Below are 27,990 nucleotides of genomic sequence, written 5' to 3'. Positions count from 1 at the left end.
ATCGACCTACCGAGAATCGAGAAAGGACGCGCGCATATTAAAAATCGGAAACGATGAACGCGGCTGTTGTTTGGCGTATCGAGTACCAACGATCGATGGTCCGGGGGAAAAGGCTTTCGAGTGGATCTCGGAAAGGAGAGGACCAGGAAGTGAAAAAAAAAGAGGAAAAAATGGGCATTGTGCGGGGCAACTTTAGCGGGACAGAATTACCGAGTCGTGTACCGGGAAATGATCCGCCACAGGCGTTCTCCGCACTTTACGCAATAGGAAAACGCGCGTTACCGGCGCATTTCGGTGCGTGGGATCGAATTCTTTGCTGTGGGAGCTTTTTATTACTCGGCTAATGCCGCGACTAGAACCCGGCGATTTACGCAATGTACAAAGTAGAACGCATCTTATCTGCTTAGAAACTACTACTATTTTGTTGCTTGAACACATGTTTAGGGTAGAGTAAAGTTATTCGAGGTTGGATATTTAAGTCGCGCTATATAATTTGCCGTGCAACTCGTGAATTTTAAAATACTATCTTTTCCTGTTTCGTTATATTATCCTTAAGATGTTGCGACTGATCCTTTCGCTCCTCTTTGCTTTTATTTTTTCTCTTATTTGTTATTCATCCACCGTATATCGATTAACGACAAGCTACAGCTATACCTCGACCTTACGCTATAATCATTTCGTCTTACTACGCTACTTTTTCACGACGTATTTTATATAAATCATCGTAACGGAGACCCGTAATTATTGGGATTTTCAATCCATCCTGACATTATATACAATACGCAGTAATATACACGTTCCCGATTACCAGGGGTGTGTTCAAACTATTATCTTTATTAGATATTAAAGAAATTACCTGACAGGTGATTACTACACGGTAGGAGAACAGGTTTTATTGTTGGATCAGCGTTTTTCCGATATCGGGCTACTCCACATTGACGTGTTCCAATCACAGCTGTAATGCGGTGAAATCGACGTCGACTTTCTTCCGTCGAGAACAGCGAATGCACCCCTTTTTATCCTCTCCACGACACCAGTGGGCTCGTTCTCTCCCCTTCTCGACAAGTTGCAGCGTTCACGCGACCTCTCTTATTTCCTGACCCCGGTAGCCTTGACCTAGACCTTCTCTCGCGGGGGTCGATCAATCAATGAGAAGACTGGCGCAGCCTGACATCGACTAATTGCGTAAATGGTCCGATAGCAGTGTTTGTTCCAAGTATTCCCAAGTTGAATCGTGCAGGTCTATGAAACTGTTTTGCCTCGTGAAATTTTTACGTTGGCCAAGTCACGATCAGAATGGTTGGATCGATCGACGTTTACAACAACGATGTTCCATCGACATTTACAACGACGATGCAAATCGACGTTTAAATGACGATCGATTCGTAGCGTTGAAACGAGAGCTACGATGAACGAGTAGCATCGAGATCTAAACGGTAACAAACGATTCGAGCAGGAATTAACCGATACAATGCGACGCTAATTACGCGGTTGAAGTTTAGTACTTCTCGGTAGGGTTAGCGGCTTTCAATTGTTCGTTGCGTAATGATTCGATCGACGATAATCTACTCGCAGCTCCGCGGCCGCGAGGAGAAGTGCTTCCTTATTAGCTTTCGGTTACGTTGCGAGCGCGTTACCTTTGCCTCCGATGGATATTAAGTCGATCGATGACGATTAAGCTGTCGGGTAAATTGAAATTCAATAAGCGGCCACCGTCAAATCAATAGTGGAACGGCAAGCTTTCGTTGTTCCGATTCATTTGCATTTTGTTCAACTTCTCTGCCGTTCCTATTTAAATATCCATTAACACGTTCTGTGTTTCGTGGGTCACTCGTGGTCCATGGTCTTTTTCCCGAGTTGTTTGCTTGTGAGACGAAACTAAATTACGTTAATTATTGCGATATATCGTACATTAACGTTTTTCTTTCCAATAATTACACTGCGTTTGTACCAATTTATGTTATTCTAAACACGATTAAAAAGTTGCAACATAAATAAAGAATTATTGATTTATTGGTCGATTAAATAAAGGTAATTTGCGCTCTAAGTATTATAACGAGTAGTTTGAACGATTTACACGTTATGCGGCTTCTATGCATATTGGCGCGTTGACATTTTTCCTAAAAGTACGAACATCCGCGATGTAATAGCAAGTTATGCCACTCGTGATCTACGCGACTTGAAGAACAAATTACGTAATTGGTGCAGCAGAGACTATGTTAATGTAACGTAATTTTCGTTGATCTTTTTTCAGACGTCCAATGGATTAGTGTCACTACGTCGGTGAACAGAGGTGGAATCGAGGACAGTCCATTCCAATTGGAATTTCGAAGACGTTTCAACGGCTAGAGATCGTTTGCAACGATGTAAAGAACAATGTAACATCGTTGCCGTTCAGCTAACCGCGACACACGTGTGGAACGAGAAAAACGAGGGAGAAAAAAGATTGGGAACGAATTGGGAAGTTTTGGTTTCTCAAAAAACAAGGCGCCCGATCGATCGTTTCCTTTCGAAGGTGCGCTCGCTAGGATCACCCGGCTTTCTTTTTCTTTCTTTTCCCTGGAAACGAACCTGAATCGTGCTAGATCGCCACACGATCGCTCGACAGTCGACACCGCCTACTTTCTATCGCCCTGGAACGACTCCCGAGGTGCACCGCTAGTAAAATCCTCGAGAAACGAGTTTTACGGCCGATTCTCACAGCGAAACGCGACGAAACGACCGTAATTACCCGAGGATAGTACAGTGAGTCTCTCCATCGACTTCTTTCCACTCTTTTCCCTTTTTTCTTTTTTCCTTGTTTCTTCGTTTCCTTTGTTCAACCGTAGTCGGTTCTACGAAAGAACTGGAATACGGTTGATAATCGATTAACCGTAAACGGATCGATCGGATTGGTAACCGAGGCAAAAGAGATTCGGACGGAACAGTCAGACTCTAAACAACGAGCTCGTGTGGCGAACTTACGCGAATCTCGTTTCAAAGCTCGTTACAAAACGAGTTTTCTTGTTTTCAGCTTTATTACACAGTCTTTATCGTGAAAGCTCGTAACAAGAGGATAATATCGAGAGCGAACAAGGACACGGCGGTGATCTGAGGGAAGCTAGACGGGTTCACGCTTGTATCATAAGCAGATTAGATTAGATTAAATTAAATATCGAACGCTTTTGATTTGTCGTCGGGATCAAGGCGAACGTACTTTTACCTATATCGTGCATACGTGGTATAGCCTGAGATACGTGCGTCGACAGCCGCGTATAAAGCGAGAGAATTCGAGTAGACAGAGGGAAGTACATATATATACAAATATATATACACATATAGGAGTAGAATCGACGAAAGAAAGTAAGACGAGATGTACAGAGATCCGAACAGTTCTTCGGGAAGCGGCACCTCCACAAAGGACGACGAGGTCGAGATCGTTAGCAGATTTTTAGCGCCTTTGTGTGCGAGAGATGAAACTGCCAGAAACATCGCCCTGGCGGCGGCTAGGAACACGGTCGAGGGATGGCTTGGAGGGGTTGGTAGTCCAAATCACTGGGACGACACCGGTGAGATGGAGGATCCGGAGAACGTAGGGGGAAAGTTCAAGAGCCAAGATGGAAGGTGAGCCCGCATGTTACATATATACATATGTATTTTGCAGCGATACGCCTCGATAAAACTTTGCGTGTCGATATTCAGAATATCTCTGATTTCTACGTACGTGTGTTCCGTATGATATACAGTAATAATATATCTTCGTATCAAATAGAACGATATAACGTCGTCCATAAATTTTAGATACTGTAATAAAACAGTGTATGAATTACATATAATATAATTCAGTTCTTTTAAATAGAATCTTATACTCGAGCCAGCTCTAGGAAAATAGAAATCAAACGATAATATTATAGTACATAGCGTGTTCATAAGTTTCGAACGTCTACATGGTAAGAAAGATTTATTATCCAATATAATATAACGAGTCAGGATTCATTAAACGGCCAGAGAAAACTCACGAGTCACCCGAGGCTCACCCATTCACTTCCGCGCGAATTTTTCTCCGCTGTATCTAAGCTTCGTGGCGCGCTAATAGAAACTTCATAACCTTTCACGCGAAGATACGACATGAACATCGAGCGCTCCCCGACCAAATCGGCTCCGCAGAATGTCCAGCCCTCTCTGCAGCAGCCGTTGCTTCAAGATTCCTTCAGGACGGAGGGTTTCTTCCCTCAGAGCGTCACGGAGAATCCCGCTTTCCTGGAGGACAACAGCCTCGAATGCTCCGAGAGATATCCATCGGGCTCGTTCGATTGCGTCGACGGCCGACTTGGGAACGAAACGGGCTACGGTACGCCGAACGAGAGGAGAAGATACGGGTGTGACGTGGAGAGTTACAGGTCCGGGCATTCGACCTCGTCCGACGAGGGGAAGGGTTTCAAGATCGAGCCTCACGACAGATTTCTAAGGTTTAAGGATAATTCAGAGACCCGATTCGGATCGAGCAGCGAGAGCGAGAGAAAATACCTTGGCTCGTCGTCGAACGAGAGGTTGAACGAAGTAAGTCTAGAGGATAGACCAAGAACGAAGAACTACGTGAAGGTGAAAGGCGCGAAACAAAAGCAATTGGAGGATGACGAGTTGGATGCCGACATCAGGATTTACGGGAAGAGCCCGAAATTCGACGAGAACTTGGGCGCGAATTTCGACCGCAGGAATTTGAACTTCCGCCCGAAGGGTGACATTCTGCCGCGCGATCGTCGCTGTTATGACAGCGTGGACGACGTCTCTTTCGACGAGACGGAGATGACGATCAGGAACCGCGACGGAGTAGTTTTCAATACTCTGGATGGGTTCGAGAACGAGAACGCCAATGAAATTTATCACAGACAAGACGATAATCGTACGGAGGATACGAAGCTGAAGAATTTCGAAATTTACCAAGACGAACCTTTGGACGATTGCCGACATCGATGCACGCATGCCGAATTACCGCAGGAGTACTTGCGTAAGAACGAAGAACGGAAATTTAGCGCGGGTCAAATCAAAAGACCGCTCTCGCAGGACGAAGATGTCTCTTCGAAGAGCGGCAGGGTGTTGGAGAGTCCCGACGTCACTCCTGGGGACGTTGGCAGGATGCTTAATCTGGGAAATGCTCTGGATGGTCCGAGGCAAGCTCAGGCGAATAAGTACTTGAGCCTGGTGACGCTACATCTACCGGTAATATTGAGGCTCAGCGTGAACTGCCCCTTCCAGAATGTTAGGATCAAATGCGCCGAGATCCTGGAGATGGTTAAGGTGAGCGTATATTAAATCTTTAATCACGTAGCCTCTAGTAATCGAGTATGATCGGTATTCTGTATAGCGATAATAATTTCGCCAAGCTTACGAACTTTCGAAACGATGAACTTAAATAAAGCCGAGATAAAATTAAAGATGGAAACTTACTTAGGATAAGTTGGACTTAGGATATTTTTTCTTTCTCCAAACTAAACGACGAGTCATTCGTTTTATGAGTACTCATCCGAACGTCTCGCTATAATCATTTAGAAACGGTGTACGTGGAACAGTATGTATTACGTTTCTTAGAGTCTCTGGTAAATAAACGTCCGGTATGGTCACTTCATTTTGAGAAAGGCTTATTTTTATTTTCTCGAACGTCGAAAATAGTATGCACGTTCGCTTTCGCGCAAACTTTGCCAATGTTATAATCCTTGGACCGCGAATCGGCAAGAACTGATACGTTGCGTTAATGGAGTTATTTTAACTGTCTATTTATGGAACAGCGTCGAAACGTGGCCTAAAAATATGTCAGCCATTTTGACTTGCTCGTTGCATGGGGCTAAACATGTGTAAGTCGGCTATGCTATTTGTAGTCACGGCTTTTTGGAAGTCCTTTTTACAATCGATATAGCGAGCCTACTATGTAAAGCCTGATCGATAGTTTCGTATGACTCATATAAAATACACGCAGATCATAAAACAAAGTTTAGCGACGTGAAACGTACTCTTCAGTCGAATTCCAAGATGTACGATAATTTTTTTTTTCTTTCTAAGAATATATTAGGATTAATATATTTTCTATAAAACGTAATTAAACGTATCGTGGTTAAATATCTTTTTATTTTTTAAATGCGAAAACAGAAAAAAAACTCGCCCAACGTGGGGCTCGAACCCACGACCCTGAGATTAAGAGTCTCATGCTCTACCGACTGAGCTAGCCGGGCATTCGAGAAACCTTTTTGATTTGCAGCAAGCTTAGTCGTCTTTAATGAAATGTCAAATAATTGAAATATTTATTGCAGGATAGAGGACTTCCAGTTCCGGTGCCGGCTTTCGATGGACCTAGTGCCTTCGTCCCTACGTCCGAGGTAAGTACTTTTATAAAGTACTTTTATAAACGATGCAAAGAGTGTTCTTTGCATCGTTTCGTTCTTTCAATATTTTGTTAACTATTTTTATTTTCGTAACATTGCAACGAAATTGATCGATCAACGATGGTATCAGATGTATGAAATGTTCGAAGGTTCGAACTTATGAAATATGCAAGAGGTTCGTTGAAAATTTAAAAAACGATTGATACGTAGCCATACGGTTTTTTAATGAAATTTACATATGGAATATTAGGGCAAGAAAAACAAAACCATTATAGTCAGTTTAATCTGGGACATCGAATTGGCGCTCGTAGCGCCGATAAGTTTTGCCTTATGATTGGTAGTTGTCGGTAAAAACGAGTCTCACGATTGGCTGAGAGGAAGACGATGCCATGGGCTGGTTCACGTTTACTTGTCCCCTGGTAACCTTCAATTTAGTCTAATTAAGAGCAATTAGGTACTTAGTCTCGGTGCTTAAATTGCAATTCTCTGCAACATGTCAGTTAAAGGGACCTTCTTTATCAACCAATGCATAAGTATTTAATTCAATTAATTTTATGAAAATAACACGGAATTATCGACATTTATATCAAGATCTTTACACTAACATAATTATCAAATTTCCGTATTTTTTACATTGGTAATTAAATGTACGTCGATAATCTATTTAACTTTGCGTTTCCATAATACGAATTCATTTTATTGTTCGAACATATTTTGCATGTTGACCAATGTATTAACGATTGTTTAAACTACTTGTTTAAAGGCTGTTCAAACTGTTTCCTGCGGTAACCGATAGATGGCGTTATGCGCGGGTGTTCATTTAGCGGGATAAATTACAAAATTGAATACGCTTTAAACGATCCTGGTTATGTTTTCAAATATTTTTGTTCTTATCTATCTGAAAATGGATCTGAATTAATCCTCTTATATGTGTATTGCTAAAATCACCGTGTACATAACTAATACGTGATTAGATAATAGGAAGAATAATGTTTTCGGTATGTAATTCTGATAAGAACAATTTGTTTGGATAATAGAAATATGCGCGTGAATTTGCAAAGGGGGAATACACGAATGGAAGCGTAGCTTTGCAGGTGTTTCCAATGACGAATCTTACGATCTATACATCTGATAAATCATATTTATCATAACGTATCAAATAATTTTGCGGCTGGATGAAATATTATGAGATGTTATTATTGTAAAATTTATTTTCGCCAATTGCATCGAATGTGCGTTCTTCGATGTCGTGTCACGATTCGAATCCCTTTCTTACGGTATTTCGCATGGAAGTGAATTTTCACTTCGCGTCATTTAATATTTTTGTTACCTATGTTTTGTGCGTTTGTCACTGAAGAGAAATAAAAGATATAAAGCAGGTAAGTGTAAAATAAAGTATCTTACAATCTTTACGAATACCATAAGTTCCAACTTAACGTTAATCTTATTTTCCATCCTTTTTATCTTTCGATATTCGAAAATGTAAATTTCCGGCATTACAAAGTTCTCTGTTTTTTTTTTTTTTTAACATTTTCGAATATGCTAATATACAAATGCATCACTGTGTTTTTACATACTGTATTATGCATACGTATAGGCATGATATTTGCAATTTTGAAATCATTAATGTTTTACGTAAATCTGCCCTAGGTTACGTGTACAAACCTCTTCCGATACTCGCGTGGTAACGCAGCTCTCATTATTCAGTGCGTTGAAACGAATATATAAGCTGTATCCTGCAGACATCGGTTCAAATCGAAAAGTCAGACGTTTCTTTCCATTTGCTTCGCTTTTCATCGCTATATTCGCACTTGCTGTAATTACAGCCATAAACGTTAATCCTTACTTTATGATTTCTTTTATGGCTACATTCATCAAACATAATAGTCGCTCTTCAAACATTTTGATTACATACCGTGTAACGTAAGATTCATTCACACCAACGCCATACGTAACTTGAAATTAATCGCAATATTCAACTCGAACATGGTCCTTGTTCGTACCGGATCTTCTACGCTTTGTCACCTGGTTGATTCGATATCGTTGGACAAGCGGTAAAAGGCGAGACACGCAGCTTTACACGTTTCTTCTCACGTGGTAATCGATAACACGCCTTCCGGTTCGCACGACTCCACAGCCTCGTTCACCGATCGAGTTCCTCGGATCGAAAAATTCTGGAGGAAAAGCGTGCACACGAATTCCGGATCGCTCCCTCGGAGTTAGCCAATCTCACGTGCTTGTGCAGCGGAATTCAGCTAGTGGTGCATCGAGCCAAGTTCAAACCGCCCTGAATTTCTAACATGGTATGCGATTTCTGCGGTATCTTGGAGAGATGCCCAAAGTTTGGTAAGAGAAAGAGGCAACGGGCGGGTGTCGGAAGGTAGGATAGAGAGGAAAGGAGCGATGGGGGCTCAGAGGAATCCTGGTCAGGTCATTGCAAGTCGTAACTCGGTCCAGCAACCGCAAGTGGCTGCAAGTGTCTCGTATACAAGCTCCATTAAGGATCTAATTGAATCCCTTTCTTGCCGTTTTATTTTTCGGCCTCCTCTCCGCTCACTCTGCTATCTGCTCGCTTGAATTCACCATTGGAAACGGTATTCCTATTGAAAACCGATGTTTGCGCTCCCGTCCACCCCCTTTTCTGTACCGGAAATCGTATTACGATCACGCGAAACTAGAATCTTCGAATTTGTGTAATTGCATTAACACCGCTTTTTCACTCGACATCTTGGGTCGTGTATAAACGATCGGGGTCACTGACTTCTTCGTATACGTCTTTCAATTGTCTGACCACTATTCATCGTTGACGATCTGATATATGTCTATTGCAAATGATGCGTGTTACAGCTATGATATGTTACGTATACACCGCTGTGCAAAAATCTTAGAACTTATAACTCTGTTAAATGAAAATTTGTCACTTTTGTGAAATAATATCTGATGTCAATACCATTTGTTGTCCAAGAATAAGCGATTGCTCGAATCAGTGTCGCGTGATTACAAATAATTGATATTTCGAAAGACATTTTATATTATATATTTGAGTAGCAATAATATATTTGGAAATGTTAGCGAGAATAGTTTGATATATCCTGTTCGTATATTTGCCGCTATTCTTTATTCATTTCGCGAAACTGATTCACGTTCCTCATCTCCATTTCTCTATATAACCTTATACATATTCTACAACATTTATTATTAAATCAGAGCTCTATTTATTGCAGTATCTTCAAAAATTTATGAGCCAAGAGAAACCATAAATAAGCAGTACTATAAGGGGAGTGTATCCTGAAAGCATGTTTAGTTGATCTAAGCATTTGCACAGTACTTCGCTTACATATTCATTTATACGTTTCAAAGAAACGGCGGAGATCGTGATATCTAGTTGATTTACTCTGATTACTCGGAATTTTCCTTCCTCTTCTTTAAATTTTTACACATTGCCACGTTGACGCGTTGGCCATTTATCCTCTTAGCTTTATTAAAAACAAACTTTAATAATTAAAGATGCATTCTTACGTCACGCGAGTTACTGTAGTGCGAGAGATCGTTCAGGCGAACTTCTACTCGATTGCCTCGAATTGCAACTTAATGCGATCGAGTCTCTTTAAAGCGTACGAATAGTACGGAGAAACTCGGCATAAGCGCGTAGACTTGTAGAGGAAATGCGCATGTACTAAAAAAAAAAAGAAAAGAAAATTTATAGAACGATAGAAACGATGTTTAATGTTAGGCAAATTGCTGGGGGGTGGACACAGGAATTTCTCGATTTGGGAAAGAAGCAATTGATGAGTGAGTGTTTCAAAGAGTTCACACAAGTAGCAACAGGCCCTAAGATGACCTCACGCTACGTTAAAGTGTCTGGCTAATTGCGCTAAGTTTAAAGAAATGAATAGAAGTACGCTAATTCTAAAAAGTTCCACGTCGTTGATAAATTTATTTATAATGATAGATTTATGTATAATGATGAAACAGGAAACCATGAGCTATTTCTTAACGTATTAATGTAATGCAATTAAAACAACTAAATTGGTACAACTAGTCAACTTTTGAATGACAACTCACAACTCATGATCTACTCCAACTAACTCCAACTGATGACTAACGACTAACTAACTTTCTCCATCAAAACGTCCTTTTATACTAATTTTAATACTTCTACCTCGCACACGTGTGTCACAGCTGTTGATGACCCAAGATGATTACGCGTACCTTTTTCAATTACCTATTGTCTATAAAGGGCCACGAGCATATTACTTGGCCATATGGCCCATTAGGATTTCCTATCTTTCCCGACCCGTCAGCATTTCCACTTTCCCCTGAATTGTAGTTTATCGGGATTTTCCTAAATAACTCTTCCGCGATACCACGCTATTCTTAAATGACTCGATGACTTTATAATCGCGTCGTTGCGCTGCAACATGAGTGCATTAGTGCGTATGATGTAGATCATTAAGAAAAAGGCCATTGTGAAAGTTCAATTGTGATGCGAATGGGCGGACGATCGTAAAATATAGATGCGACACGAGAGAAAGCCATAAAACGGTGGATAGGGATAGAAATAGCGAAATTTCTCATGTAAATCCTCTGCCACCCACGTAGTCCACGCTCGGTTTGTAAGCCTTCGCGTAAATAACCAGCTGCTGCCTCTGAAATACCTATGGGAATATTATTCCAGAAATATTTTCAGAGACGAATTGAAAATGGGTGCGATATTTGATCCAATCTGTCTTTTCGACAGAACGTTCCGAATTTTGTTCGATTTCCAGTTTGTAACTGGTTGCGCGCTTAATGTTTATTGTTCGTTGTCGTTGTGCTCGTGTCAAACTCGCATATAAATTCTGACATAATAAACGTGGCACCAATTTTCACGTATTTCATGGTGTATTCCATGCCACCTCGTTTTGTTTAACAGTATCAAGTTATTTATCGAACGTATTCTCGCCAGATAAAACATTCGTTATATTTCCCCTGCTTATATTTTTCGTCGACGTGGATAACATTTTTCCCAAATATTGCTCATTGTACTCTAATTGCTACGTCGATAATTCGATACTAGAGTCGATATCGCCAGTGGCAACAAACGACCGCGATATCGACGTTGTCCCGTGATAAGGAATTTTTCATTTAGTTACCACACGTTCCACTCTGGATATCGATATAACCTCGAGTTAGGTTATCTCCACGACTTATTACATAATGCCGCGTAACGAGCATAAAGATATTACACTAGGAAGTTGTCCAAACTATAAACACGTGGCATAAACATACGTACACTGTGCAAGAATTAGATTAAGACAGAGGTAGATTAAATGAACGAATGCGGTAGCTTAAATAAGAAAAAGGGGATACAGAAGAGGTGAAAATAGGTGGAAGGGTCAGGGAGAGAAATTGGAAGATCTCTTATCCTTGGGAGGAGTCACAGAAAAACTGATAATCAGTGGTCGCAACGAATCGTTATATGTACGTATGCTTTCTCGACAAGTTGTCATAAATAAGATCCATTTTTTGCTTAGGTCATTCGATATCCTTAGTGAACTTAGATTTATGTCAATTATTTCCGACGAATTAGTTTTTTCATTTCTACTAGCATTTTCTATTCGTTGCTTTTATCGTGCTCTGTCTCTCGCTATTACCAGTTTTGTGCTCAGGGTGAGTTAATTCCACGAGGATTGTATCTTCGATTTTCTTTGACATTATCGTCGTAGAGCTTCTCGGTAGCTTGCGTTTCATAGCCATTGGTGGTTATGGCTGACACGCCTTCCACTGTACACGCATTAGTTCCTCCTAATCTATAACAAGATGCCTAGGTTGGTCTTACTGGGTATCAGCTTGACATACTCGCAGCTAATTACGATCTGCGGTCACGGTAAGGGTTATTTCCACCTCAGCTTAGACTGCACCTTCGTAGGTCTTTACCTACCAACGAATTATCATTTGTGATATACGACGAACCACTGTTTAATGAGTTAAACGCGAAAGAAAGTTTTATCCATTATATCCGGCCAAGTTTTATTTTTCCATCGAATAAAATAATCTGCGTACGTGTAGTTTAAATATTTTATACTTTGAACGCTTCTCTATCTATTCTTAAACAATCGATAGTGATTATAATGGGTATAGAATGATATGTCGTGGTTTCTCTGATTGTCGTGAAAACACGAGAATTTAGGTTACCGGAAATCAGGTTCACACGATTGCTAAGGTTCTGCACGGCATGCGAGTGGTTTCTCGAGTTCGCAAATCCACGGCTTACAGTATGAAGAAACTTCCCGCTGTATCGTTCATCTGGTCTACGCTTAAGACTCCCCGAATGTGTGTTGGTTGTTTGCAGGAGGCAGCTTATCTTCAAACAAGAGAAATAGAAGAAAGAGAGATAACTAGGAAGTGTGATATTTGCACCATTCAGAAAATTCGAAATCGATAATGCGGCCATAATGCGTCAGACACTTTGTTTCATTCGGTAAATCACGAATGTGGTTAACTGTTTATCTAACGATACGATGCATGTAAAACGATAGATATGGTTGACTTTCAAATTTGAAGTATCTTTTTGAAAGAGACAAAAACCATTTCATTCAAATATAGAACAATAAAACACCTTTATAATTATCGTCGTGTTTCTTTTGTGACACTCATACGATACAAGGCTTTGTGTTGTTTACGATTCCTCGATATTCCTCGACGTAGAAATTAAAACGTAGAAATTAAACTATTCCCAGTTCTGCTTCATTTTATGTACATTTTTCTATATCAAACTAGATAAGATAAGATTAGTCATTTCGATCGCCAATTCGTGTCCAGAAAACACATCACGAAGAATATAACCACATCGTAAAGCAAATTTATCGCGCAACTTACTATTTTGCTCCAATACTACAAAATGTAGCCATCGTATTAACTATTTCCAACACACCTGCTGCAGGTGACCTTCGATTTACGCAATACAAAATAGCGATTGCCTGGACCAAGGCATCGATCATTGTTAACCTGGTCTACTGTTGGAAACTAGCTTTCTTCGATACCGTTATCGTAGCCTGCGTTCCATCGAGAAACACCGTCAGCTGTCGTGAAATTCGCCGATGGTTCGATTAACGAGAGGCTGTAGAGGCAAAACCGGCCACCCGTTTCGTACACGTCGCCGTACTCGTGGACCAATCGAGCTTCGCCTCGAGGAGAAACGACGAATCACGAGGGTCGTATAGGCGGCGGGGATAGCAAACAGTGTAGGGTCTCCGGTTCTCGCGTCTGTTGCGCGTTCACTAGCTTCCTCCCCTTGCTGGCTCCCGTCGCGACATCGCTCTTCGCGGGTGTTCATTCGCGTGTCAGACGTGCTTGAGGTAGGACGCGCGTCTCTACGTTCCACCTCGTGCAATCTTCTCTCTCTTTCCCTCTCCGTCGAGGTTGAAGAAGGCCAACGTGTCCGTTCCACGTGCGCGACGCATCGACACGACGCGCCTTCGCTTCTTCAGCCCGTTTCCGCATTAGCGAAGACTCACGTGTGACGATCGCGTCTATCTCGTTCATTTTGCTGCCTCGCATCACAGGTACGTGTCAACAGGAACGTGTATGTTTCTCTTTGGTCCGCGAGGGTAGTTGAAGTGGCAATGATGTAAGTGACAAGTAGAGACGTCTAGGTAAACAGAGGGACGTTGGAGCGAAGTTGACGCTTACGGTTTTATCTTTGATATTTCTAAAGATTCGGATAAATTGTTTTTACATTTACATTTACAGCGTTTAACGGTATATTCGGCACGAAATTATTCGCCACTTATATTGTTTACTGTTTAAATTCTTCAGTAACGAGAGATTTAATAAATACCGAATAAATATTTCTCAATGTACAAAATACCTTCGACAAAACTTAAGAACTCAACGATCATCGTGCATTTTTTTGAGATCAGTGAAATATAATTATCTGTTTCGTTCTTGAAGAGGTTAGTCAAACAGGCAATGTTTTGTATAGTTTTGTTGTTGTGATCGATATTCGTGTGACGTTTGCGTCACTGCTGGCAAATTTGTATGCTCTGTTCTTTCGTGATACCACGTTTAGCTTGGAATGCGTAGGTTTGAATAGTACGCAGTGGCGTATTGTTTTTACGGGTCAAACGTGAGACCTTGTAGATTCGCGCGTGCCACCAGCAGCGAGTCGGCGTGACTTCCGCAATGTCGTAAATTCGAAACGATGTGTACGCTTGTGCCATAGCGTGACAATCGCTATTTGTCATCGAGGCAATGATCGGGTTAATCGTATGACATATTGTTGATCGTTATTATTCGATCGTTATTATTAATCATCCCTCTGCTCGTTAAATGTTCGCTACTCGAATAATTGCCTCGAGCAACGTCCAGTTGGACTTTTACCTTTTCGTTCGACGTTGAGAATGGCTCTAGTTGTTTACTTCCTCTTGGCGACGATATCGCGTCGTGCATGCCGTAAAAATCGTCTGAGCAGTCGTTCCATAAATTTGCGATGCTAATATCGTATACTAAAAGTGTATTGTATAAGTCGCACGCAAGCGTGAATCTCGTTGCGACAATGTTTTCCCACGGAAGCGTATCCGGTCTTTATGCCCCAAGTTCTGGCGAATTTACACTACGATCTGATCCCTCGACTACGAACACACCACCCGGACAATCGAGCGAATTCCACGATTCCACGCAAAATGTCTGCCGCAAATTTTCCGATAATGGGACCGCCTGAATGAGAAAAACGTTCTGCTCGCGCGGTATTACAAAGCGTGCAAGCGTATCTGACTGTGAACCATTCGGAGTAAGACGTAGAACTCATTACGAGTTTGGTCGATGGTATATTCAATCCTCTCTCTGTTCGTATTCCTGTGAATTATCGTTAGCATGCGTCATATCGCCATGAAGATTCGACGGAAAAAAAGCTATCGTTCAGATATGACCAACGTTTTGTTTGTATTATACAGGAACATTTCGAATTCTCAAGGATTTGTCAATAATAAAATTGGTTAGTTTATGAGCATGGAATTATCGAAGCGTAGACGAAAACATTGCTTCAGCGTTGTCAATTTTTACATTTGCTTTACGCGGCCGTAAATTATTCGCAAAGGCAGTTTCGTATGTCACGTGAGTAATGGTGGACGAAAACAGTGGCGAGGATGAACGTGAATTGATAACACGTGACGAATTTACCAGTGAGCGTAAGCAAGGTGATTCGTGCCGAATTACTAATACCGCTGCCGTGATACCTGTAATAGGATTATTTGCTGTTGTGGTTCAAGGCTTTCAGATTTATCCCGTCAAAGCGACCAGCCAACGTAAAATATCTTATGTGTGCGAATTATGACACGAAGCTGAAATATTTCTCCTCAATTCGAATTTCACGTATAAATTGAAAGTTGCTCGGTTTTGTTCAAAGTTACCCTATCAGCGTGTACTTCAACGATATCGATATTATTTATCGCGAGACAGTACTTCATTTTGAGACATTTATTTTTGTAATATTTCGTTCGTTATCGTCCCGTAATGCAATTCCGTTCAACGTTTGCTCATTTTTTCTGCCATCGTAATCGTGCGTTTATTGTGCAAAGAAAAGAGAGTCGCGATAATTTCCTTCGATCTCGTTAATTTTTCTCGCGCTCCTTTTCTCTCTGCATCTTCATGAAATTCTCGAACGCGAAGTTTCACATTGTTGGCCCCGTCAGACTTGAGCCGCGTGTATTTAAACGCGCGTAAATACGTTTTATCCACTCGTTTACTAGGAAAATTGTGTCGCCATCGCTGAAACGTCCGGTGTAGACGTTCGCTGGCGGAACGAACAAAAGACCTCGGGGCGTTCGTTTCAAAGCTTTTGCGAAAGCGATACAGAATCCGTGCGCGTCCTCGAAAAGCCCGCTAGATTCGAATTCCATTCGTACCCATTCGACGAATATTCGTCAGCGATAAAAAGGAAAAGCCAAAGTTCGTACTAAAGCGCGTAATCTGAAAGCCCGCTGCCACGGCAAAGCTTTATTGTATACTTTTATGAAATGTTCGCGTGATACGCTGATGTAAATGCAGTTTCTTTCTCTCTTCTTCCAGTTTCTTTTTTTTTTTTTTTTTTTTTATAGACGTAAATGGTCATTCTCAGGTCGTCCTTAAATGACATTTTAAAATAATGTCACGCTTAAAAACCTCTCGAGCAGCTTGCAGAAAGGAAACTTTAGGTGCATACGGTTCTGGCGGTTTCACGTTTCTTTTACGACGCGCGCACTGATATGCAAATGATGTGCAAATTTCCTCGTTCTAAAACATGCTAAAAAGTCCCATCGCACCCGAGCAATTTGCTCACGTCGCTCTTCACAACTTAAATAATACCGTCTTCCCAAGCTCGTCGAAACGATTTTAAAATAAAATCTTCGCCGATTTCACCATCGGAACAATCCAATTAATTAGCGTCCATCTTCCGGTCTCACCTTTCGTGTATCTCGATTCGACGTATTCTCGAAGAACTCGAGCGTAGAACTGAAATGGAATAACCGACTCGGAAGATTCGACGGATACGACGAGTTAGGAAGGTTACGACGTGGAACTAACATAAGCAAACGGTGTCATCTCTTTCGTAATTCACTAAATTGCAACGTTTTACCTGAATGTCTTCGCGCGAATATTCAAGTGGAAATGTTTGCCATGACTCGGACGCGACTGAATATCGTTGCCTTCTTATTGGGCCGTCTTTAAAGCCGAATCAGCTTCGTTGCATCCCCCTGCTACGAGTCTCCAATGAAATTAACTCGATGCAGCCGGTAACGATTGCCATTCCGTTTCTCTGATCTAATAATGTGCTGATTGTATATTCAAACACAGCGGAAAGCAATTTCTTGCACCTGTCGTGCATTCATTCGACGCTCGAAAAGCCAAACAATGTAATTATAAGTTGTTGATCGTGAAAACGCACGTTTCTCTTATAATCGTGTGCTTCCTCGTTCTATTTTCTTTTCTTTTTTTCTTCTTCTTCTCCTTCTTTTGGTTGCACCGAGTGATACGGTGATAGAAACTCGTTTCAAGAATCTTGTTTCTTTTAACAGGAAACCATTAGTTGACTGGATAAAAGCTTGCGAAACTACTGTCACTGAACCGCCAATTTGGGTTAACTTGACAGAGAATTGCCATTAAAGACTCGGGGAATTAAGACGTGTCGAATATAATGGCCGAGCTCTCACACTGGACTTTCCAAACTTTTCATTTTCCTGCTTGTGTTTCTTTCGTTTGAAAATTAAATTCTTTCTTTTTCGTTTCGTTGGTATTATGATTTTTGCGTTGGAAATGCAAGGGATGAGATTCATTTGGGTATTTGTAGACAGTTTAGTTGGAAACTCGGTTTCCTGTTTTAGCCGTGAACTAGTTCAACGATCATCGTGGTGAAATCGTTGGAAGCTCCGGGTATTAGCCCGATTTGGAAAACACTTTACCGATTTTATATTTTTACGACGATTTCTCGAGCAAATCGAAAGTAGCTATAAATTTTTAGGAAATCGTTAAGTGCTCCAAACAAAAACAGAGCATCCATTTTAGTAATGAAAAAGAAAACTACGACCTAGAAAAAAAGAACGCGCGACTCTCGCTTATACTTTCTAGAATGTCCTCTTTCGCGCAACACATTTTTATCGCAATATTCTCTAACGAGAGAGCGGTGGAACCGTTTGCAAAGTGTTCAACCCGAAATTACCACAATTAATGGAACGACACATTTCTCGAGTCGCTCTTTGAAGGAAAAGTAAGTCTCGTATATTTAAGTGGTTCAAACGTTATGTATATGGCTGTAGGATTTAACGTCAGAGTCTACCACTGAAAAAAACTCTGATTACGTCATTGAAACTTCGTAATTGAATTACAGACGTTTACGCAGTTCTAAGAAATTTAAATATTTAAAACTGTGCAACATATTCAAAGTAGTAAAACATTCGTTGGAATATTTATGAGGCGAAGTAAATGATTTTTCAATTTTTATTTCATTTGGCGTATGCTCATAAAAATAGCAGTCGCAAAAAGATGCGGAGTGTAATTATGACATTTCCAAGTTTCCATCGCAGATTGTAAGCGGCGTTCCTAGAGTCTTAGAGTTTGACTAGTGTCGTAGTACAACTCGTACAAGTTGGCACGACTCGTTCGTTGCCTTAGTTTGCTGTATAAATGAGAAGAACCGTTGCTCCATTTATTCTCAGACGGATTAAAATACTCTGAAAGGGACAGCCGGCCGAAAAGTGTCTGACCACCGAACGTCCGCTTCTACTTAATTCCGCTGTACTGATTCTCGATTCGCGTTCCTCGTTTTCATTATCTCTGTTTTGTCAAATATTTGCCGAGATAAGATGAATCACTTGACACGCATATACGTACACAGATTGTCTTAGTTTACTCGATTATTTCGTCCACTGATCTTCGTGGATTGAAACTGCGACAGCTTTCGTACTAAAATATCTTCTACCATTTGATAAACTGCTTACAGGTATTTATGGAAATTTATATTTTTATGAATATAACGCGAGAAATGGAACCTAACTAGAGATTTCTTTCACTTATTAAATATTACAATATCTACGTTGAATATTTCATATAACTTTGAATGCTTCGTGCATTCTCTCGCATCTTTAAATTCCTTAAATAAAATATCCGCACGCTATTTATGAAAAATGTGCATCCATTTTCGTCATTAATTATTCTCTATTCAGATATATTAATATATATATATATAACTTTCCGCGTTAAGAGGTTGAAACGCAGCTTTCGAAAAGATCTATCGATGTTACAAAGTACCTTCATGATTCAGCAATTTTCGCATTATATGAACTCGCAACGATGCATCGAATTATGAATTTTGCGTAGCTGTTAATAACTCTCGTATCGCGGTGGCTCGGTTTTAAAACCGATATTCGATAATCTGATCGGATTAAAGCTTGAAATGTACGCGTGAAATGCACAAGAGAGGCGTTCCTGTATTGTGTTTTCGAATAATTACCGCTCACGTTTGTAATCAGCCCGCGTGTACTCTCCTTTTTCTCCTTTCTTTCTTTCTTTCCTCCGTGGAGCTGCATCGAGAGCTGGCAAGGTGATGTAACTGGCCGCGTATGCCCACTTGGGTACGGTCAAGCGTGTTGTTGTTCCTGAATCTCATTACATCCTTCAGCGAGCAATGAACAAAAGCAGACTGAGATAAAGTACCGCGAACTGCATCCCTCCGAGCATTTGCTCTAGCCCGGTCTGGCGATAGTCGCGTGTAATGGAATTTTTTATATCTTTCCCCTGTGCTTGTCCGTTTTTTGATTTTTCCATCAATGCGATAACGTTTCGTTGCCTTTGCCAAACCTCGTGGGCTTTCGCGATGCAGCTTTATATTTTCGTCGCATCGCTAGAAGCGAAGATTACAGAGTAACATGATAAGTCAGAATCCCTAATTCTTACAAGGAAGCATTTTTACAATTTTGTACGTTGTCGATCGTTCTCGTATTACTAAATAAGAAAATTTTCGATTCGGCCAAAAAATTTTCACAGTTGTCGACCTGTATTTGTTCAAAATAGGGCGACGATTTATAACGATATGAGCTGACCGATTTACCGAGCAAAGTTCACTGCTACGTCTATTATTAAAGTCGGCCGGAATCTGAATCACCGTCGTAGTTAAGTCAGCAGCCCATTGTATTTTGTGGCATGTGAACGTTGCGTAGCGTTCTCGACAGAGATTTATTACGAGCGACGTTGATTAGGTATCGCACTAGATTTAATTAAGTGGCTACATTCGTTTAATTTATCGGCAAGAAAAGCAAAAAGAAGAAAGAAACACTTTCCTCTTGCCTAGTTTTCCACTTGATAATGTCTTAAACTTGGTCTAATCGGTACTAATAGTCGTCGAAGAAGCGAAACTAGGGCAAAGCCCGATGCAGTACGTGGCAGAAAGGCCGTACCGATGAAAGTTCTCCGTTTCCGAACTTAATGCCTCTTGACCAGTTTTCACAGCTTATTATTGATGATTCGTTTCTCCTGAGAAACGGCCGACTCGCTCGAATACGTGCTTTGAACGGTCTTATTTTTTCGCTGAAAGATTTATTACTCGCTCGAATCAGACTCTTAAAATTCTTCCTTTCGACCGTCTTACTCATTTTCATGTAGGAATTTCTCAATTGCGTACTATCCGTCGTTCGATTAGCTTCTTAACGTGTTACGCATTAAATACTTGCTTCCTCGAGAGATTTGTGATTCTGATTAGTTATTTACTCTACGCATAGCATACGTACACATCGTAATTAGGTATAATAGAGGATTATAAGTTCGAGTAATTAAAGTGCTATTTAAATGCTACAAATCTTGTCACTTTGTGCCATTCTCCGCGAGAGGAGAAAGCAATTTAGCATCTTTAACCTTCGCGTTACTAGACTTCAATATCCACGAAGTGTTCGTCGTATTACATAATTGCTTACATTATAGAGATATTGTAACGATTTGCTCGCGGTTAACTTATTTATGATGGAACAAAATTTCATAATTGGATTCATATGAAGATTACAAAACCTCGATAAAACGCAAATCTGACTGTTTTTCTCTTGTGATGTTTTCACATAGGAAGCTATATGCCCTAACGTGAATCCAATATTCCTTATCACGTAAATGTTTGTTGTATCGTGTTTACTGAGAACTGTATCGTAAAATTTTATTTTGCCGATTCAGACGGTAAGAGACTACGTAAGATAAAACGACGGTTAAAAACGTTTGTGAATGTCGCGTAAAATTAAGGATAAAAAAGGAGTAGTTGAGCAATAACTTAACTCGACTGTACTTTTATAGGCTTTTATTCGCGAAAATGATCAAGTACAATATTACAATGAAGTAACGAAGTTAAAATAGTTGCTCAAATCACGGCCAAACTGTACACTAGACCAGCCTCGTGGTCGAATGCTAGCAGTTTTTGTATGTTGCGTTTGTAGGTGTTGGGGGGCGAGGGGAAGATCCTGATTGTCCTACGTCATAGGGAAAGTGCAATTGCATGGGTCATGTGCAAAGGCCAGGTCAAAACCTACCGATTCGCTGTCAGATAGCATGAAATGGCGTGGATTTGGGTATAGTCGTTGTCACATGAACGTCGTCGACGCTGACCTACCGAATTTCTTATTAACAGGTTAACGTTGTTTGCGTTGTAATCGTATGGTATCACCTGCAGTGAATCGCGGCTAAAGTTTCGTGGCTCAAGTCCGCGAGTTTCGGTTGGTTTAGCAGTCAACTTGGCTCGGTGTTCGCTGAAGCTATGGTGGAATAGCTGAAGTTGCTTCGATTAATTCTCGTTTCTGGCCGCGCGGGAAGTTGATGGAGCGCCCACGGCATCGGTGTCTGCGTATTAAATGCTCATAAATCCGAAGCACCTGCTAGCTAAATCTCCAGTCGCGAGTTGAATTTCGTAGCTTCGTTTGCCGCTTAATGGCCGCATTAAGCCTGGCGAAAGCTGGCATATTGTGTTTTCCTATTTTCCACGTGTAACGAGAGCTTAACATTTTCAATGAATTTCTACCGGAGAAGTTTCAAGTTCTCGCTGGGATTAATATCGTAGTAGCGTGGGCAAAAGGCCTAAGAGATATTGCGCTAACCAATGTCGCTGGAAAGCCTAAGCCTAAGCCTAAAGCCTAAGACAGGCCCAATGTATCGTTGGTCCTTCAATGGAATAGTTATGCGGAAAAGGCCTGTCTGATCTTGGCCACGAACGGTTGGGAAACACGTGCGTGGTGGGGCTAAACAAAAGACAAAGGGATGCTAAGGGACAAGGATGAGTTGGCAGGCAGTGTTAGTTGAGAAGTCATAGAGTGCGAATCGCGTTGTCGAGAGAGCGTAGTCCGCGTGTGCGAGAGCGTTGGAACCGTGGTGACGAGAATTGCAAATTAACTATTTAGTTGTCCTAATTATAGTACATTGTTTTATTTAGTTCACGTTAAACAATCATCGTTTCCTGTCTAACCAACACCTGTTTAATCTAAATTAAATAAACTAATTGTAGTAAGATCCTACAATATGTCGTTACATATTCTCAGAAACGAAGAGATAATACAATTTAGTACATAATTCTTCGAGAATCGTATTTTTGTTTTTCGATCTTAGGTCCGTTCTTATGGACCGCCGTCTGCTAAACACGTTTGCAGTTCACTAGCACTTGAATAAAAATATCCGCAACTCGGTTTCAATACGGTGTACCTTCTATACTTCTTTTTCTCGTATTTTCACTCCGTTCGGAAGCAATTAGCGTCGGTTAACATATTCTTATTCAGTGAAAGGATATAATGCTCATAGAGAAGATATTCTATCGTCGTCGATAAGCTGATAAGTGTCGCATGTTTCGCGGCGAATCACAGCCTCGAGTCAGTTAGATTAGATTATTTGTATCTTTTATAAAAATTAGAACGGTGGAAGATAAGATAAAGCAACGTCTCATCTATCAACTCGACTATTGTTCGCGTAATTGACGTCCAAACAATCTACACCGGTGTCCCCTTGATTAACTCTGTATTGTCTTGCAGGTAGCGGAACACCGGTGGTATCAGCCTTGAGAACGTCCAAACACGCAACCTGACTCTACGAATAAGACACCGGTGAACGAGCAGTGACTTTTTCAAAAGAAACCGGATGCTCCAGTTCGCCTGGAAAACGTCAAAACGACAGCAAACGAATAGAAACAAAGAATTCTGTCAAAGCATACGGTAAAGAACGAAGGATCAAACATGATGACTCGTATGCTACTGCAAGAACCTGGATGGAAGATCGAGCGCAAAGGTTCAGCGTTGTTGCTTCGGAGGGACAGCTCGCATTTGAAGAGCGGTCGAGTCTGTTTCCGGTGCGACGTCGAAGTCCATGAATTCGAGCGTGACGAGGATTACACGATCGAGGCGGAACCGGAGGCAGCTGCCAGTCCGCTGGCAATGTGTGCCAGTTGCCTGGCGGCTCTTTGCGTGACCGTGATTCTACCGTGGTTGTTGATCGGTGGTTAAACACGAACTGACGATTTTGGGGGGGTATTGGGCGATCGTATAACCTCTGGCAACGGAAGTCGTCCGAGGATTCCTCAAAGATGATGAGACAATTGCTTGACGCGTAGGTGGAACACAGAGAGATCGTTGATTACGAAAGGTCTGTTGGAATCGCTGATAGATGGAAAACGAAGAGGATCAGGTGGATTTCAGCATTCGTTGAAGAGATTCTCATCGAGAGGCTCGACATGGAAATGGCTAAAGTTCCTAAACGTGGTAGTTTCGTTAAAACGAGTGTTGCCAGCTTATACATTGACGATGCATGTAATTATTTATACGATCGGTATGACTTCCTTGAAACGAAAGAAACACGAAGGAATTTCTGAATCGCGAAATGCCTTTGGCGTTTCTTTCTTCGAAAGAAAAAAGTATTTTTGAACGAGAGCGACTAAACCTCGTCTCTAAAACACCCTACGACTTTATGTTTATTCGTTGATTTTTGTCGTTTGCTTTAAGTTTCCGTTCCGTAGCGAGAAACACGATTCCACGACAGAAACGCGGCCTTTAGATGGACTCGCGGTTCAAGTAGATTTTGCGCAAGTCGAGAGAAAGAAAACTGCTCGGCATGGACGTTCTGCATAGATGCGGAAAACGAGATGAGAAAAAAAAAACACATCAAAGGGAAAAGGGTGTATCCGAGCGTACATTAAACCTCCTTACTCGTTTGATGGTATCGACAAATCCTCCATGTAGTCTCTGAAACGAAGGCGATCTTGTGCCAAACGAGAGTAGAATACTCGAGATATTCGTTGAAACCTTTCGTGATTCGCAGTCCGCTTACTTTTGCACACGCAAACACACGTTCTTTTCTCAATACTAGCTGCATCGCGGCCTGAACGCGCGTGCATTCGTATACACGTACATCTTCCTTTTCTTCTTCTATCGATGTTCCGTGTAATAATCGAGTCGTTACATCTCATTCGAACGGGAAAATATAATGCACGATACACATCGGCCTTGTTCTCCTCCTTCGATATCGTTTCGAAACAATAATCTTACCGTTGCGTTGAGCGGATTCCGCTTCTATTCCGACGTCCGCGTTCGATTCTCCCGATCAATTACATATTTTTCGCGGGCACAGTCCGGGGACTTGGTAAAACTTACAAAGTTCTCCACGGTGCCAAGTCAGCAAATGGAAAAGTTGGAGAACGACGAACCGGCGTCGGATTGAGAAATCGAGCGAAGTTTCGAACCCGTCGACTATCGATAACGTTACAGTCCGTTGCCTGCCGAACAAATTTCCAGAAACCAGAGAATCAACGGTACGTCGAATAAATTTCGGCTGGACGTCATATTGGATGCTCGGATCTGGAATGATTTTTGTTACGATAATAACGCGATTTTAAATGACACGTTGTAAATATTTAAGTATCTATAGCTGAATTTGAAATTGTGAATTTGCATTTGCGAGCATCTTTAAATGCTTCGAAGATCGTTGCAACCATCGTTGGTGTTTTCGATTAACTTAAACGTAGACTGTGGCGGTGTTCTCGCGATCAATTTACACGAACCCCGAATCTGGCAATACCCAGATTACCACGCAGAGCGTCTTCGATAAATCATCTGTGCGTACGGGTGCGGAATTTTGAGAGTGAGAAAGAGAGCAAGAGATTTCTAAATATAAACCGATGATTGATCGTACGTGTATAAAAGTGGTGTATTCGGAGAGAGCACGAAGATACGAACGTCTGGGATAACGTGTGAGGTTCTATCAAACGATTCCAATCAATCAGTGTAAAATACTATTTGTTTATATTTCTAATAAAATTCTGAACGAGCTGTATGTTGGTGATTTTTGTATATTACACCTTTGACTTTACTCTTTGCGGATATTAATCATCGTTACTCTCTTTGCATTTGTACATCCTATTTCTACGTCGACGAGCACGCATTTCGTATTTCATATAAATATATAACACGCATAGTTTTCGGAATGAGAACAGGCGATGCTTCCATCGTTCTTTAATCCCATCGCCGATCGATTTCGATTGCTTTGCAATTGTAGCGTAGCCGGAGCCAATTTGCAGGGTGCAAATTCCGCGTTTAGATTTTCTTTTCAAGCGAAATAACTTGGATAATGGTTTTAATACGTTGCCGGTGATAACAGCCGCGTTGTCAAGGTAGAGAGTGTCCGTTTGTATCGATGCGATGCCTCGAATTTTCGCTTCTCTTCCCACTTGCTGTTCCCTTTTGTTCAAAATTTCTCTTGAAATCGTTTAAAAGATCAAAGAGACTATAGACGCAGGACATGATAAATACACACAAAGTTGATAAATCACCGTTAGGACTTTACGCGTTACCCTCGCTGGGTTCGTAAGTGAAAAGAAGTGCCTTTGTTTTTAATGGATCGCATCCTATCGATACATCGGTATTTTAATCATTTGCAGGGATATTGCCGCAAAAAGCCAATAAACGTCACTTGGAACGAGGACAAAGTCACCGAAGTGAAAAGAAAAGAGGTCGTGTAAATTTTGTCCAAACCCTGCTTGCTCTTTGACGTCTGACCGTGAAATTCTCGCACCACCTCGTAAACCTCGATGAAATGCGCGAGAATTTAATTTCCCAGTTAACGTGATCGCATAAATATACATCGCGGTTCTCGCTGCTTCTCTTTTATTCGTTCGTGAATACGCGCGAGATCAGGCCAGATTTCGGTGACCGTTCTTTTAGCCAGCAATTTCCGGAAGGCGGCCACGTTATCTCTACTTTATGCAAACAATCGGTGATAACAACAACGATCAATGTTTCTTCAACGTTGACTGTACAGCAAACAAATTAAAAAAAGAAACGTTTCGGTAGAATTATATGATAGCCCTGTAAAGATCATTGACAATGGCCAACTTCGATTTCGTAGAACTAGATGCCATTGTTTGATGATGTACTATGTAGAGTATCGCTCGATACACAGCTGTAAACGTCGTGTTATTTTCTCGGTACACGTTGAAAGTAGTATGAGACAAAGACGGGTAAATAACGCATCGATTGTAGTGTAAATGTTTGAACAGATTTCACTGATATGCATTCCTTCCTATCATATATAAAGACTCGAATAGCTAAAGCCATCTTCAAGGCGAAATATGCATTTGATATTCTTTCTCGGTTTCCGTTAAAATATCATCGTGGTAATATATACTTGACCTTGAAATGACCTTTACAGACCTGCGAAATATCTTTCAGGTCTCGACTCATCGATTCTCATTCCTGACGTACCAATACGACTTTTGTTTTCTGGTCTTTCTTTTTGTTATGAAGTTGTTATTCAACGTTATTACGATGAAATAGTTACGATAGAGTTGAAAATTCTCGAATATTCGAGGTGTGAGCCGAAAGACAGGGTCAAAGTATAAGTATAATTCAAAGACGTTCTCGTCTCATTTACGTAACGTCTTTCCCTAGTTCGAAGAGAGTTATCGTGTTTCAACAGCGGGCAAGGTTATTAAATATATTATTTAGCGTCAGTTATTTCCATATCGAAGTGAATCATTGGTTTGGTTGGCTACGGATTATCTGGATCGAGGTGAACCAGAAATTTGAACGCGCGAAAGAATATGATAGCCGCGATCGGTCTCTTAGCGCGTGTATCTTGACATTTAAACAGTGTCCCAACGGGATTCAGCGACGATCTCGTAATTAAGTCGAGCCTTCGCAGCTGTCTTGCTTTTCAGCGATATTACGATAATTTATTTTCGAATTAGAAAACAAGTCGTGAGACTATAACCGTTGCTGCATGACGAAGGAATTCATGAATTTCAAATGTGGAGAGAACGTTTTATTCGTTTCAATACTGTTGAAATTTGCATGAAGTTTCTTTGAGCTAGTCATCGCTGTAAAACAATTTATTTAAATGTCTCACGGAAGGAAATTTCTCCTTCTTCTTCGCTTTCACGTTATTTCGTTCGGTTCGGGACACGTACGAGGAGGATAATGAAGGTTAATTAGATGGGTTGACGTATCAAGCGTTAAATTAATCCTTGCACGTTATCTACAGTCTCTTGCGGAATATATTCAAGCATGACAGCTGATTGCTGCAAATTGGCTTCAATTTCCTTCAATTTGCAAGCGACTAAAAAAAAAAATTCATGTACCGTGGGCGGCATCTGCCGACCGACCAAACTCGTGCGTAGATAAAGTAGACACTTATGTAGGTAACGTAGCCTTTCGTCTCGTTTTTCACAGAGACGTTAGTACAGAATTAGTCGACAGATGGCAGTATGACGCTTGCTCCTGTGAATTTCAATTCGTTCTCCAGTTCACGGTCATATGTGTGTCAGCTTGTTGTTGTGCTCGCATCGCGATTAAAATTAATTATTATGTACATACATAATTCGTTAATGTTTGTTAATCAACATGTGAACCCACAACATTCGTATCACCTATTAAGGTAACGCTTTCCTCCCGCTCGTCTACTCTACGACCCTTAATATTATTATCGTATAAGAATTTCAAACGATGGAACGTTAACCCTGTTTCGTAATAACCATTGCAAAATGGTGTCGATTGTAGGACTAACTCGACTCGATCGTTTTTGTTTCAGTTACCGGATCTGAACAACCTCGATGAAAAGGTGAGTGCTACCAACGAATTCCCGTTCACCTATCTCACATTAATCGCGATATCTTCAGGGT

General features: G+C 41.1%; 2 protein-coding genes, 1 long non-coding RNA gene and 1 other non-coding gene across 9 annotated transcripts in view; 2 read left to right on the top strand and 2 right to left on the bottom strand.

The window, feature by feature from the left end:
* The window catches only part of LOC126914004 (sestrin homolog), a 147,946-nt gene that overhangs the window by 19,053 nt on the left and 100,903 nt on the right, over positions 1 to 27,990 (top strand). For 4 of the 5 annotated variants that reach the window (XM_050717388.1, XM_050717387.1, XM_050717390.1 and 1 more), the window contains exons 2-6: positions 2,255 to 2,515; positions 3,014 to 3,603; positions 4,101 to 5,277; positions 6,285 to 6,350; positions 27,900 to 27,929. In XM_050717388.1, coding sequence (XP_050573345.1) covers positions 3,353 to 3,603; positions 4,101 to 5,277; positions 6,285 to 6,350; positions 27,900 to 27,929 — 1,524 coding nt within the window. In that variant the 5' untranslated portion in view covers positions 2,255 to 2,515; positions 3,014 to 3,352. Of the gene's footprint in view, positions 1 to 2,254; positions 2,516 to 3,013; positions 3,604 to 4,100; positions 5,278 to 6,284; positions 6,351 to 27,728; positions 27,747 to 27,899; positions 27,930 to 27,990 lie in introns of those variants that run through there. The other variant, XM_050717392.1, reaches the window with a different exon arrangement.
* Positions 6,134 to 6,206, bottom strand: Trnak-cuu (transfer RNA lysine (anticodon CUU)). Its single transcript has one exon. It is a non-coding gene; the product is annotated as a tRNA-Lys (tRNA).
* Positions 7,782 to 10,395, bottom strand: LOC126914130 (uncharacterized). Its single transcript, XR_007709575.1, has 2 exons — positions 8,272 to 10,395; positions 7,782 to 8,170 (listed from the first exon to the last, which is right to left on the bottom strand). It is a non-coding gene; the product is annotated as an uncharacterized LOC126914130 (long non-coding RNA).
* Positions 13,621 to 25,148, top strand: LOC126914105 (uncharacterized). Of its 2 annotated transcripts, none has more exons than XM_050717601.1 (2): positions 13,621 to 13,903; positions 22,859 to 25,148. In XM_050717601.1, the coding sequence occupies exon 2, from the start codon at positions 23,060 to 23,062 to the stop codon at positions 23,324 to 23,326; it is 267 nt and encodes an 88-aa protein (XP_050573558.1). In that variant the 5' UTR covers positions 13,621 to 13,903; positions 22,859 to 23,059; the 3' UTR covers positions 23,327 to 25,148. The 2 variants fall into 2 exon arrangements, with proteins under 2 accessions (XP_050573558.1, XP_050573559.1); XM_050717602.1 differs by lacking the exon at positions 13,621 to 13,903 and adding an exon at positions 18,397 to 18,813.

This window comes from Bombus affinis, chromosome 3 (assembly GCF_024516045.1).
Source record: "Bombus affinis isolate iyBomAffi1 chromosome 3, iyBomAffi1.2, whole genome shotgun sequence".
Classification (NCBI taxonomy): domain Eukaryota; kingdom Metazoa; phylum Arthropoda; class Insecta; order Hymenoptera; family Apidae; genus Bombus; species Bombus affinis.
Note: the sequence above shows the minus strand (reverse complement) of the source record. Positions and strands in the feature narration are given on the sequence as shown.